The 14,125-nt window shown below is 49.5% G+C and overlaps 5 protein-coding genes across 5 annotated transcripts; 2 read left to right on the top strand and 3 right to left on the bottom strand.

Moving 5' to 3' along the window:
- Positions 1 to 505: 505 nt before the first annotated feature.
- On the bottom strand, positions 506 to 2,360 carry T069G_10812 (uncharacterized protein; the record flags this gene model as incomplete). Its single annotated transcript, XM_056178022.1, has 3 exons — positions 506 to 544; positions 630 to 2,274; positions 2,353 to 2,360. The coding sequence occupies 3 exons, from the start codon at positions 2,358 to 2,360 to the stop codon at positions 506 to 508; spliced, it is 1,692 nt and encodes a 563-aa protein (XP_056024312.1).
- A 2,566-nt stretch (positions 2,361 to 4,926) lies between these two features.
- Positions 4,927 to 6,093, top strand: T069G_10811 (uncharacterized protein; the record flags this gene model as incomplete). Its single annotated transcript, XM_056178021.1, has 2 exons — positions 4,927 to 5,225; positions 5,310 to 6,093. 2 exons carry the CDS (start codon positions 4,927 to 4,929, stop codon positions 6,091 to 6,093), a joined length of 1,083 nt encoding a protein of 360 aa, XP_056024311.1.
- Positions 6,094 to 6,251: 158 nt separating this feature from the next.
- Positions 6,252 to 7,469, bottom strand: T069G_10810 (RNA 3'-terminal phosphate cyclase (RTC), insert domain-containing protein; the record flags this gene model as incomplete). The annotated part of the gene is made up of 1 exon (XM_056178020.1): positions 6,252 to 7,469. One exon carries the CDS (start codon positions 7,467 to 7,469, stop codon positions 6,252 to 6,254), a length of 1,218 nt encoding a protein of 405 aa, XP_056024310.1.
- A 703-nt stretch (positions 7,470 to 8,172) lies between these two features.
- Positions 8,173 to 9,395, bottom strand: T069G_10809 (g-patch domain-containing protein; the record flags this gene model as incomplete). Its single annotated transcript, XM_056178019.1, has 3 exons — positions 8,173 to 8,193; positions 8,246 to 9,314; positions 9,370 to 9,395. The coding sequence occupies 3 exons, from the start codon at positions 9,393 to 9,395 to the stop codon at positions 8,173 to 8,175; spliced, it is 1,116 nt and encodes a 371-aa protein (XP_056024309.1).
- Positions 9,396 to 10,996: 1,601 nt separating this feature from the next.
- Positions 10,997 to 11,570, top strand: T069G_10808 (snoaL-like domain-containing protein; the record flags this gene model as incomplete). Its single annotated transcript, XM_056178018.1, has 2 exons — positions 10,997 to 11,473; positions 11,535 to 11,570. The coding sequence occupies 2 exons, from the start codon at positions 10,997 to 10,999 to the stop codon at positions 11,568 to 11,570; spliced, it is 513 nt and encodes a 170-aa protein (XP_056024308.1).
- Positions 11,571 to 14,125: the final 2,555 nt, after the last annotated feature.

Below are 14,125 nucleotides of genomic sequence, written 5' to 3'. Positions count from 1 at the left end.
TCTCGCTTGGCCACCATGAGCTTGCTGCGCTGGGAGGGCGTGTCCCAGGTGAGTTTTGTGGTGCCGAGGACCATTTCCATGACGAGCGTCTCGGGCGGGAGGAACTTGAACGTCTCTTTGAATGCGGTGATGGCGACGAGGAAGCCTGCGTTGTCCTGGAGGCGGCGGAATGTGTGGAGGATTTTGCGAGCGAGTTGCCCGTCGATCCCGTCTGGTTGGAATACATCTCGATGCTTGACGGTTTCTTTAAACATGGCTCGTGTGGCCTCGATCTCCTTGGCTCGGGTTTCAGGATCCCTGATGTGATATCGATTCGCACCCAATGTCTTCCAGAGTGCGCTGAATGTGTATGGGTCAGGCACTACCTTGCTGCTCTCTATGAGAGAGTGATACAAAGCCAGTGCTTCTTGAGTCTGGCCCTCATGGATGAGTGATTCGACAAGTTGGTTCATCATAAAGGCGTCGGGGCTTATCTCTGCTGTGCGGAAGGCATCCCACAAACCCTCTAAGCGTCCATGAAGATTTCGTTGGCGGTAATTCTCGGCTAGAAGAGAGAATGTTTCGATAGTAGCCCGCGGTAACTCCGCTGGGGTATCCTTTGGTAATGGCATGTTGTAGCTGCCGGAGACACGACTGCCTGACTTTCTGTCGGCGACAAACTTCAGTCTGGACTCAATCATGCCCCAGCCAAGTTTATCAGCCTTTTCAAGATCCTCAGCACCACCAGACCGTTGCCATGCCCCAATGAGACCGTTCAATTGAATCGGCGAAGCCTCAACTCCCCTGGCTCGCATAAACTCCATTACGCTGAAAGCTCCATCCAATTCTCCAGCGCCGATGAGTCGCTTCAGCCACTTGCCCAGGAAGAATTTGTTTGCAATGACGGAAGGTAGGTGTCTTTGCCGCGTCATATCAATCCGGCCGTCGCTCATCATGTCCACAAAAGCGTACAGGGCATTCTCAACCTGATGGGCAGTCAGGAAATATGAAATGACCTGGTCGTAGTCTGTAAGTGTCATTTCTTTCCCTAGGAGCTCCCTCATTTGGCGATAGGTAGCCCACGCCTTCTGTCGACCTTCTTCTGTTCCCTGTTCACAGCATGTTCGGATAAGAGGAATCAAGATACGCGGGCTCATGTTGCGCCCAAGAAGCTTATTTATCGCTCGTTCGGCTTGCGCCAGATCGCCTACACGGCAGTACATCCTGGCGCCGAGCTCCCAAAAGTCTTGGAATGTCTCTGAGTTTTCGGCCCCTAGTGTGCTAATACATCGTTTCCAATTTTCAATGGCCTTGGACTCCCATCCGTCAACAAAGATGGCTTCGATGGCTAGGACCTGTTGAGCAGGACGAAGGGTAGCCTTGGCATCGCTCATGTCTCTAGCAAGCCGGGCTATCCGTGATATGCTGCTGGGGCTGTCTTTTTCACTCGAGAATGCTCTCCAGAGGACCTCCCACAAAGCGGGTGGAACATCGTTCCAATTCTGGGCTAACGCCGGTCTCGTCGCATGATACGACTTGTATAGGGATTGCACGGCCTTTTGCTTCAACCCTGATTCCCTTTCCGCTAGAATGAAGCGTGATACAACGGAGTTGAATGTGTTGAGTTTTCGCCTTCGGTTTGGTTTTGTCTCATCGAGGTTTATGCGGACTTGTGGTATCGAGTCTCGAGTCTCGACTTCTTCCAGCGACAATTCAGGTACGTCCCCGATGAGCTGTTCTAGCACTCCCCTCGGTAGATCAGTGCTTGCTTGTTCTATTTCGGCATCGATCGACCGTGCGTAGTCTTCCATCTTTGCTATAACCTTCTCGACATCTTCTGCGGAGTTGATCTTGCCCCAGTCCTCGCCCATCGCCTTCAGAACGTCCCTAAAGGCATCTCCATCGTCTTGATTACCGAATTTTGCCCTGAGGTTGACAAGATCGTCTCGCAATTCAGAGGCGCCGATGCCACTTAAAGACTCCTCAAAGGCTTGTTCGTTGGACAGCTCTTTTCGATTCTGGTCGCCCTGCTCGAAGAATCGGACGGAAAAGTCTTCCGCATTGGACTTTGCCTTGTCAGGAGTCCGCAGGTTTTTGAGGCCCTCCAAGTAGCGAGCCATCTCCTCTCTCGTAGGCTGGCGTGTGATGTCTTCATTGGGCCGTGATCGAGTTCGTAGCCTTGCTTTGCTCGCGGTTTGAGAGGCTTGGGTGCTGTATGAAGCCGGCCGCCATGCCTGTGGAGGCTGCTTTGCGCGACCAGCCAAACATGAGCGGCAGACGATGTCGTTTCGACACCTGAGGTCGCGCAATATCGGCCTGCATGACATTTTTTTGTGAAACAAATAAAGCGTAGTGCTTCCAGCACTCGCTCACTTGAGCATCTGGAACTTTTTTTTTCGATGATCAAGATTGTTGCGATTGCCGTACCAGTAATAGCGGATTTGCTCCCCACCATGGCGTTATCGATAAGCGCCCGCTTGGTGCTTCAGAAGTACCCAAGTACTTACACTCAAATCATCGGCGCCTTGGAGCCTGCAATCATGTATGTTTTATGGATTCAATGATTATTTTGCTTGTATTGTCATCATTTTACTTCTAGCAAAGTCCATTTATGGACCGGCGGCTACAAGTTCATTATCATCTCATCTAGATCAATATGTTGTAAAACAATCTATGAACAACTTACAGAGAGCCGCCCTCAATTGATCTCTTGGAACAACTACCTACCGTTAATAAGGTACGCAACTCTCGCTGCTTTTTACAAAACAATTACCCGTTAGAGTCCTCTTTTGGATGTTAAACGTTTACAGAGTTTTTACAGGAGTGATTTCGGGGAGTCGCTATTCAGTATTACCCCAAGTGTGCTGCTAAGTATGTGTATAATTGAAAGGCTTTCCTTCACATCCTTTACCATCACTTAACCTTTACGTGATCGCTGGGTTGCTGGATAGCTAACTCGGGGTGCTGAATAGTTGTCTCTTTATTTAGTTCTCTGCAGCGTCTGAATATCTTTTATGTGGTCCGACAATTCTCAAGCATTGGAGGGAGTCACAAGCTGACAGCATTGCGCAGGGTCGCTTGTACGGTACTAATCATGTATTATGTTTACACTGAGCTCAATCTGTTTCCCATTCCAACTCCACCGGCTTTCTTTATCCGATGCGCACGGTACCCTTAGGACAGAGAGGTAGATACAAGACAAGCTGCAATAACAGCTCTCGTGTTCGAGGACGCCATCATATATATACTTAGGTGTTACAAATTATTTGGCGTTTCTTCCGAATGTACTATAGTAATAAATGGTCAGATAAGGCATATAGACTGAGCTCAACGGTATGGATGAACTAACTTGTGGAAAAATTGGCCAAAGATGCCCGGTTTGGATTGTTGGTCGGTCATACTCTGACGCCGGGCAGTATTGCTGGCATTTTGGTGGTGTTGAGAGAGGCCCTCAAATGCAGGCATGAAGCCGGAGCTCTGGACAATAATCATCAGTACGCGGGTTCGGTGGGGGTTCGGGTAAAGAGTATGAGACGCACTCGACGGCGGGTGCCCTGGTTTGCCGGTGGGGTTGGGTTCTGCTCGGGATTGTTCATATTGGCTGAGGATGAGGATTTCAATTGTCAAGATTGAAGGATTCTGTAGTTTTGAATAAGATGAAGATTAGATAGATGCAATGGATTTAGGTAGCAACTTGGAACAGAAGAGAGGGGAGGAAGGAGGGGAAGCTCCCTTATGTAGCTTCCGTGAGAGAAGAGAGCGAGCCAGGACAAGCTTTCTGACCATCAACCGGATAGCCAATGACGCCGGCCAATGACCATATCGGCTCGCCACACCATTCGCACACCGTCAAGGTCTCGATTGACATGCCGTTTGGCTGGCTTGCGGCTAGAGGCTCGATCGGCGCTAACGTGGTATCAGCAGCCAACCAACTTGTATCCGGAATTAAATTGCCAGGCGGCCGGAGTGGGAGAGACAAGAAGAGGGGTGATCGATACCTAAACCAGGCGGCTTGGATTGGATAAGCCATGGCAAATGGTTCGATATTGTTTACAAATGCGCACGAGACCTCGCCTGTTCTGTAGCTTTGGTGCATTATGCTCGAACTGTAATAGTGAATATGCATGTACAATGTGTAAGCGGACAGTTTGGGATGCTACATACTCCTACGTTTGAGAACGCTGCATCCTTCAAGATGGGGCTATACTATCACTGCTTTCTTCTAGTATCTGCTATTATGGCTGTACTTCTCCAGTATCTGTTACTATCGCAACATCTCCCTATTATCTGCTACCACAGCTATGTTCCTTTAGTTGCTGGCAATCTTCCCTGGTCAGATTGGTGTCTCATCTGTACGATGGCGTCGAGGGTGTGATGGTTCAAGGCACCTGCATCAATCGCCGCGATGCCCATCGATTCGACCTCGCCTCAACCATCTCACTTTCCCTGCCCTGTCGACCGTTCCCTTCCAGTGGCGTTTGATGCCATAGCGTCATCCATCGTTCCGTGACGTATGTCAAAGATACCGGGCAACGTCCATGTACAAGGCCCATGTATGCTTTCGTTGGCGTTGATTCATGTACCGGCTTGGTGTGGAGCTGCGTGGGGCACTGCAAGACCCTGTATTGCGGGGGAAGGACCCACGTCGGCAACGGAGTACGTACCGAGAGGCCCGCGAGAAGCTGTCGGTCGGATTTAGTGTTGATCCTGACAGTGGTCAGCTAAGCCACCAGGAACCAAGCAGAGGTAACGAATGCCAGACCGAGACTCCACCATCGAGCTGCTCAATGGCTTGATCTTGATCTTGATATCCTCCAAGCTATTCCCCCGAGTATCCATCCGCGAAACAATACCCACCCAGTGCAGATTCTCCCGAGCTCGAGTCGTCCTGGGCCTGCTTCAATGCAGAGCATACCCCTCTGCCGAGCCGGACGGTGACAGGCGACTATGAACCATGATGCCGCGTCTAGCTCCTCCGCGCGGATTCCCGATCGGCTCTCACCACCTGGCGTCGGTGCAAATGCCGATGCCGATGACGCAGAGGCAGATGCGGACGCTCGTGATCGCCCCCAGTCGCGGCAGCGCTCGAGGTCCAGCAGCGGGCGACAGCGCAGGAGGAGGGGGAGCAGGAGAAGCAGGAGAAAGCAGAATCCGGGGCTGGCCAAGAAGCTGGCCTTTCTTACCCACTTGCTCAAGACTCTCGACCTCGTCTTATTTGCTGAGCTGAGCTCTTTGTACTATATGGAGTGCGTTTACGCGGAGACATCCCCTTTCTCCTCCCATGTCAGGATCATTTAAGCAACGATAAGCTAACATGCTTCCTCATCCAGATGTTCCATGTTTCGATTTTTCTTACGAGCCGCGCCCCAATACATGTATCTCTCCCCAAAAGACGAATCATTTGCACTTTTGATGCCAGCTACCCAACTCCATGTCCTCTTGATACTGGTGCCCAACCTGCTGTGCATGGCATTGCATCTTTTTGGTTCGCTTCCCACCGGCCCCGATTACCACCGAGGATACCAGCATGGGGGGATGGTTATCGATTTTATCGGCCAAATGCCGGCCACTCATAGACTGTATTATTTAATGGCGGACCTGATTATCCTTTTCCTTCAGTGTCTGATGCTTACAATACACAATCATCGGGAGAGCCTGCGTGTTGCTCTCAAGACATTCCGCCCGCTTCTCTCTGAGATCTTTCTGGAGCCTGTCGCTGGTCGTTCTGCAGAAGACTTGGACGCGGAGGAGCGCGGGGTTTCTCGACACGTGCCGGGAATGATGATCAATGAGGCGGACGAGATCGAGCTGCAGCAGCTGGACAGACCGGGGGATGGCGAGGGATCTGAAGACCGGAGCGAGCAACCTGGAGGTGCAGGTGGAGATGGCTCTGACGAGCCACCAAGGACGCATTTATCCGACATTATGAGTTCCGGTAACGCTGTTCTTAACGAATATCACATCATTCACACACTGAGGAACGCTGCAATGAACACTGGAGGTTCAACTGCGTTGTCTCTGCAGTCGATTGGCTATCGAGCAACCGTGGCGAGTATGCAGGGTCGGCGCCGAGGTGCGACCCTACAGACTTCGTTGGCTCGTCCGACCGGCTAGAATATATATGTATTGATATACACTAGTATCCATACATGGAGAAACGACAAACCAATTAATCCCAAAAAGCAAGCCTCGCAGACCATTTTTTATATACCGCTGTGATTTCGCCAAAGGGGCACAAGGGGACCCTCCCCCGTGAAATTAGTTAATCTCCTCTAGGCAACTTTTCTTCCAATATTACCGACGCCAGTACCCTTGACGGAGATGATTATATCGCCGCTGTCGTCATCATCGACGTCTCGTAGGCCCCAGCTACTTGCGCCAAATGTCTTCAAGTCTCGTGCGAGCTCAATTATTTCCTCCGAGGCTAGGATATCTCTGCCAATCCTCAATCGGCCAACATCTTCGGAGCCCATGGCCATCAGAGTCAGAACAGAACCTGCTGAAACAGGAGTTACGCAGCCTCCCTTTGCAATGGTTTCCAGCAGCTGATAGGCGCATCTCTTTCCAATATCTTCAGGGACCTCTCCACCCGAAGGCAGCACGACGACATCTGCCGAGTACAGCACACCAACGGAGTTTGACTCCGCTACGAGACTCAGACCGTAGCCTATACCCAGTCTTCTCTTGCTGCCTGCCTTGTCTCCCGTAGGTACCAGCGGCGCCTGGTCGTATTGTGCTGCGATGTGGATATCCGTGACGAAAGGGTTCAGAATCTCGCGCGCAGAGTGTATCATGCGTGCATTGTTGGAAGCTGAAACACCCGTGCAGTACGCCACACCTCGTATTCTCTTGACTCGGCCGGGGCTGCGATGCAGATGCAGCGTCTTGGGCAGACGGACTTGGCTGGCGAAGCGAAGCTCGACGATGCCGCCACCACCTTTGCCTCCAGGGCCCGCGCAGGAGCGCTGCAGGACGCGCAGTTCGATGCGAGCCGGCGGGATGCCAAAGAGGCCGAAGAGGGGGAGGATGGCGGTACGGAAAGTGTCGACGGAGACGTCGCCCGTTTCGGTGGAGGAGGTGATTACGCCGGGGCCGGAGAAGCGCACGTTCATGTGCGCCTTGGAGAAGGGCGCGAGGAGGCAGAGCGGCAGCAAGAAGTAGGAGATGCCCCTGGTGCAGGTGACGGGGATGCTGTGCTCGATTACGTCTCCGTCGGCGGCGCCCAGGCCGGCAATGGTGCCTGTGATGAGGCCCGGGTGGTATGTGATGGTTGTTCCGGAGTACGAGATCTGCATGGAGGAGCCGTTGGTGACGGCCTCGAGGAGGCGCAGGAAGGAGACCTCGTGGGGGGCGAGTCCCGGGTTCGTGGGTGAGGAGCTTCGGATCTTGGAGATGTGGATGGGACGGCCGGTGAGGGTTGCGATGGTGAGGCGGCGGGTGAAGGACCGGTGGCCGGTGAACCGGAGGTATTCAGGCGAAGAGCCCGACATTGTGGCTCTGTGTATTCTTCTTCGAGATCCTACTTGTAATTGTAGAAATTGGTGTATATTTTTGGCGGTGGTATGCTCAATGAGAGGAGGATCTTGGGGTATATTTGGATTGTCGTCGCAAGAATTTTGGTGGTTTGGATGGGCGAGGAAAATTATTGTTTTCTGCCGGTTCATTGGTTTTCTGCGGCTTGGAAGGGTAGGCGGTGGGCTAATTCGGCTTAGCGCAGATTTAGCCCACCTTTGCTTCTTTCTCTTAAAGCAGCGGTAGTTGATACACTGTTTTAAGGCATAATTTCATAAGGTACAGGCGGAAAATAGGGTGGAAAAGAGATTGATAAAGTCCAATTGCAGTTCCTTAAGCATTGATTGAAACTGTAATCACAGGAACCATCTAACGGCATACCTTGGTCATCTCAAATAGCCATGTCACAGAGACCGATGCCACTCAAACTTGCATCTCACATGCTGTTGAAATCTCATGCTTGTTTTATTTCAGCAAATAACATCAAAAGGTACTACAATATCTCAAACCAATGGCCTATTGTCTGCTTGTACAACGCCAATAATGCTCTTTTCGCAAAAATGATCAGAAGCTTCTATAGTCTAAACCCTGTATAGAATTCCGATTTGAGCCTCCTTGAGCAGACGAGAATAAGTAGCAAGACCCATTATAAAATCAACGCCGCGCTTGAACTTTTGTGTATTACGCTTTCACCATGAAAATCTATCATATAAATTAGTGAGCTGCTTTTGATAAGCCTTGCAGATGTAAATACCTGATTCAATGCCTGAGCGTCCATGAATGCAGCCCTCTTTTGGGCAATAAACCGGGACCGAGGAGTGACAAAGCCGCCTCTGGGTGTTGATGTGCCCGTGGTGATTGGAGTAGCGGTTCCTGAACGCGATGCTACGGCAGATGAGGCATCGGGCATCTCCGTATCAGATGTGTCGCTCTTCTTTCGTTTCTTCTTGTCCTTATCCTTCTTATCCTTCTTCTCTTTCTTTTCCTTCTTTTCCTTCTTGTCCTCCTTAGAGCTCTTTGACTTTTCGGGGCCGCTGTTTGAAGCTGATGATGCGTTATTTAACGCATCATCCAATTCCATGGCATCTTCGTCGCCCTCCTCTTCAGTCAGAGCTTTGTCCTTCTTTGACTTCTTCTTTTCTTTCTTCTCCTTTTTCTCCTTCTTCTTCTTGGCCTTTTCTGAATCGCTGGACTCGTTTGATTCAGATTTAGCCAGCTTTTTAGCCCTTCGCTCTTCCTTTCGCTGTTTCTTCTTCTTCTTCTCGTCATCTTCGTCGTCCGCAGACAACTCGTCGTCATCGTTTAGTGACGCAGCCTTTCTCTTCTTAGATTTCTCCTTCTTCGACTCCTTGGTAGCCGCGGGTATCTTATCATCTGCCGCTGTAGAGCTTTCTGATTCGTCTGAGCTGTCATCCTCCTCTTGCATGTTGTCGCCAACCAACAAGCCTCCTCGCACGAATCTCATAGGTCCCCATTTCTGCTCCACGTATTGGTGCATCTTCACCTGCAATCTGGCTTGCACCTTTTCTTCCACTTCAGCCTCGGATTTTCCGTTGAGGCGGCTCAACAGGTCTGAGAAGACGTCGAGACCGGTCACTTCGTCCTCCTTCGACTTGCTGTATCCGAGACCCTTCATGTCGTCTTTGAGCGATACTCGGATATACGACGCATTCGCAGCGGTGTGGTACTCAGAGTGCGCCGCATTTTTGGCTCCTAGGAACTGGCCAGGTTCCCAACCTTGCGATCGCAGCATCTTCTGGCCAAAGGTGGTGGTGTCGCGAGTCCATCTTGTGTTGTTGGGATCGTTCTGGATTCTCTTGCGCCTGCATTGAGGTTAGTGCTTTGCCTGAGTGGTGAATTGCTCTTCACAAGACTCACGACTTTGACTCAGCAAGCAACCCCATCTTGTTGACTTTTGAAGAGCCGGTCGCTCTCGTGATTCTGTGTTTGTATGATTCTGAACTTTTGGCGGCCTTGAAACTGATTGCGAAGTATTGGGCGGGCAGAAAAAATAAAATGTGGGGCTGTCGCATCTTATCGCGTATGTTGATTGGCCAGTACTTAGTTGGTAGGCTTGACCGAAATTGGCCTAAAAGTTCTCTTGACCCCTGTAAATCTTCACCAAATGCTCAGTGGATAGAAGATACACCAACTCTTTCACACACGGAGTGGCTGTTTAGCATCCCAAGATGGCTATTGAGGAACCCATTCTCAAATTTAAATTCATTCAAAATTACCAGATACCGAAGAAACATAGACACAGCAGCAGATACTAAAGAAATGTAGACGTAGTAGCAGACACTAGAGAAGTATAGACATAGTATAGTAGTATCCGCTAGAGAAACATGGCTGGAGTAGCCATACTCAGAAAGGCAGAGATCACATTAATCAATTGAGTTATATTCACCAAGTAGCTGAAGTGTGGACTTGAATGAATAATTTTTATTGTATGTCCTATTAGACTTACTACTATCATTAGCTTCTTCTAGCAACTTTGAGTCCTTAGATGGCTCGACATTTTGGCAATGTGAAATATATCGAAAGTAATCAGAGAACACTGGGCTAGCATTCGATGTTCCTGTTGATGCGCCTTTGATAGACATGGAGGTGAAACACCGATGGGGAAGTATGTCGCTTAAGTAGACAAAAGTGACAGTCCCTCTAGTAAGAAATGGAAACTAAAACAGATGAACAAACAGTCCCGTCTATAGAAGGCGTAATAGAGCTCTGCATTCACTGTCAAAGTAGGTTGCGTGAGGTGATTTGAATAGAGGCCTACCTACATTTATACTCCATACCTTGAATAGAAGTGATGGTATTTATGCATGTACTTACTACTCCACTGCTAATTGTAATTTACTACAGACAATTCTATCCATCCATGTGGATAGGAAAAGGCTACCAATGACCCTGAGAAGCCAATAGACGAGACTCCTAAAGACAAAGATCAGTGCCAAGTAGAGCTTATTGATGACGCAACCGCAGAGGTCGTATGACAAGTTTCAGCTAAGCCCAAGTTATTCGAGTCAATGCTTGCAATAGATATATTAACGATTGCCGATAAAAATAGGGACAGATTATCAAGCATGCCCATAGGAGTAATAGTCACACCCGGACTGGGGTCGTAACAAATAGTTAGCGCAAGTCAGGTCCGAGATAATCTATTTCACATCAAAGGCATGCGTTCATTCGCCATCGGTCTCGGTGTTTTCTTAATGCTCCGACCAAGGAGCCACCTTGGTGTTACGTCCTGTCATACTGTAGCGGTAAACAGAGTAAAAGATCAGGCCAATAATCGCATTTGTAACTATTACTGTGCCAGAACTAACTGCTTAAAAGGGAATGTACTCTTGCGATCAACCTCCGAGGCACCCGTATAGTGGATTTTGTAAACGTAGCGCAAGCGGCTTGGCAAAACTATATCAATAACGTGCCAGCACCCTCAATCTAGGAATTCGCCTCTATTGCCTTAACAGTCGATATAGTATACAAATAGTCAATCAATATGAAACTGACACAACTTAGCCTGACTTTACTTTCCCTTATGCCAACCTATGGTGCGTGTGGCATCATAGTGGGCAACGAAACAGACCTTTCCATTCAGGTTCGGTCAGTCGTGGACTTATACCCCTTCGGAGTCGATACGCCGGATTATTCTCTCTTTGATATTATCTTCACAGATGATGTTTTCGTCGACTATAGTGCTTCTGGCGCCCAGCCAACGCGCGGGATCCCAGCTTTCGTCGAAAGCCTTTCGGAGTCTCGAACAGCACAGAACTACACCACTATGCATCATTTTGGGAGTCAAAGCGTAAATATCTCCACGACAGTCAACGCTTCAGTGGACACGTACGTGATTGCTACCTTCTTCGGCCACGGCGCTCGCGAAGGTCAGATATTTACGTCATACCAAATGTTTTTGGATGACCTTGTTTTTGATGGCAAGCAATGGAAGATATACCAGCGGAAGTTGCAAGTTTTTGTAAGTCGCCTGTCTCTAAAAGTAAGAGTGAAAAGTTATTAATCAATCATATACTAAATAGGGTCAAGCGGGTAATCCTGATGTTATTTTTGGCTAAAATGGAATCGTTGATAATATTTACCTATATATCTAGACTATTAGCATGACTAATATATATCTGATATCACCAATTATTTTCGTAGATCCCTTTAGTCTGCTCCCAGGTGTAGTGCTTCTGGTGGTGAAAATGCCAGAGAGACGGATCGGAGGAAGACGACCAAACTGGGCAAGATGGCAAATATATTTTCCATAGTGATGTACTGGATCTCTACCCATCACAGGTCCCCTACCGGCTACGAATCGTTGACCGTCGTAAATCTATCCAAAAGCGGCATACGGGCAGATGAGTGACTGCTGCAGCTTACCATCCGTTGCCTTATCGCAAGATTCGTGGCTGACGGACGGCGACGCGACCAATTAGGAGATGGGAAATGCGAGTTAACCAATCAAGTGATGGGAAATGCGAGCTGCGGACCGCTCCGGCGGCCTCGCCTCGGCAGACCAGGAATTCCTGCACCAGCTGGCCTTGCAGCTAGATCCACCTCGTAAGATGGTCGACAAAGGCGCGCCGGAGATGGGCATTAGCAGCTTTCCCATCCAATGTATCATGGCTGAGCATGCTTGACCCGTTAAGAGCGCAGCAGAGGTCGTATATACTAGCAAGAACACAACGATACACATCTTGATGCTCGTCATGTCCACTAGGTGGGTTACTGTTCACGCTGCCATGTCGCGCAAGAACTGCCTGGTCCAAGTTTACATGATGGCTTGACGGAACTGCCTGCCCAGGCGAATCGGTATGGGAGAGTGGATAACTCTACGGTTTATTACGATTAATTTTGATGCGCTTCCAATCACATAAAGCGCCATGGTCGCACCCATTTCTCCTGCAGCTTGTCGGCCAGACTTTCAATTACTAGCACCTACGTCTCTGGATCAGATTTGTTCGGCAAGGATACACAGATAGAGCCGTTATTCATCAATGCGTTCAGGTGTAGAGGGAGGTGTGTCCGCGGGCACACTATGTGAAGTGAATCGTAGATGCTTTGTAGAGAGGACAATTTTCGAGGCTGTCTAGAGCTTTGAATTGCTGACAACTCTTCGTTCGTCCTGTCGATAGCATGGGCTGTCATCTCCGCAGAAACGCGTCTTCATAGACTGTTGTCCATCTCGCTAGTTGACAAAGCCCAAGCCTTTTGAGTCATCGCTCACAATAGATATACTACTGATTGCCGATGAAAATACCGCACAGCAAAACTATTCCTTGTTAAATAGCATACTTATAGCCACACAGTCGAGACATATGGACCTAATTCGGTCGGGCGGCTGAAATGGATAAAATAAAACACAACCTGGAAGTACCCTAAACCCGCCCTAGAAGATTGTGATGCTACAAAAGCAGGAGGTGATGCTTCACACGTGTATGGAGCACAGGCGTACATTCAACGTACGCGTATCTCGGCAGTGCGTTGCTCCCGCACAAGACGATGCTCAGAGCGTACTAGCAGCATGCACTCTGCAACTAGCAGCATGCAAGGTATCGCAACCTTGGAAATGTGGTATTGGAATTCCAGTCTAAGTGGGCGGTCGTTTTAAGCTATGGGACATGAGAAAACAGAAAGCAGAGAAAGACGCTCGCCATGCGCTTACGATGCTGCCCCGCGGCTCATTTCAAGAATAAATAATCAAGGGCCGTAAATATATGCATACCAGAGGAGATTACGAGTACGATTCTAAAGGCGTATGATAGTGCGGTGCGTATACGTGCGGATTGTCTGTTTCTGTATGTTGATTCCGTCTATTCTTTGCTGCCAAGCTGCTTATCTAGGGGTCCCTGGTCACTCCACCATCCCTTTTTCTTTATTTCCGGGGTTGGACATGCATGCGCCAAAGCAGCGCCCTCATAGGAGCATTTTGTAAACGCCGATCCCCTTAGCGGCCAGCCGCGGACGACATGAAGCTCATGGATCTGTTCACGCGCCTGATCTAACAAGGCAAGGAGAAGAAAAAAACAGCCGCCTTGATTTTTTAAGAGACCCGCCTCAAGAGCCGAGCGGTCGTCCACTGGGATTCACATGCCGCGGCGTGTGGCATTTGGGTTGGCCCAGACGCTTTTGCGACTCGTAGTTTTTGGGCAGCCAAGCGAGAACGTTGAGGAGTGCCACAGTTAGTGGGCTGAGAACTGGATCCCTCCCATGCCGGTATGAAATGCGGAGCCTTCTGTAGGCCTTGGAGATCTCCAAGACGATGAGATGGGGCTTTACCATTTACTGTAGATAGTGAGAGACTTGCTGGGTGGCCTGGAGGTGACGGTTTGTGTCAGGTAACGTCTTAAGGGCCATGATTCATGATCGATGCCAGTGACGCGACATCTCGGGTACTCCAACCATAGTCTGCATGTCATTTGTTTGACCGCCGAGAAAAAGTAGAGGCAGGCAGTGGCCAAATTTCTCATGTTTAGTTTGTGATCTCCAGCTGATAGACTGCAGAATGATGTAAACGGTGTTGTTCAGCTGTCAGAATATGTATGTGTGGTGTGGTGTGGTGTCTGGTGTAAGCCGCTAACACACCGATATTCATTGTATTTCTGCGTCACACATTAGATCCGGCTGC

Source organism: Trichoderma breve, assembly GCF_028502605.1.
Source record: "Trichoderma breve strain T069 chromosome 7 map unlocalized scaffold00007, whole genome shotgun sequence".
Classification (NCBI taxonomy): Eukaryota; Fungi; Ascomycota; class Sordariomycetes; order Hypocreales; family Hypocreaceae; genus Trichoderma; species Trichoderma breve.
This window is presented reverse-complemented; position numbering and strand designations above follow the sequence as displayed.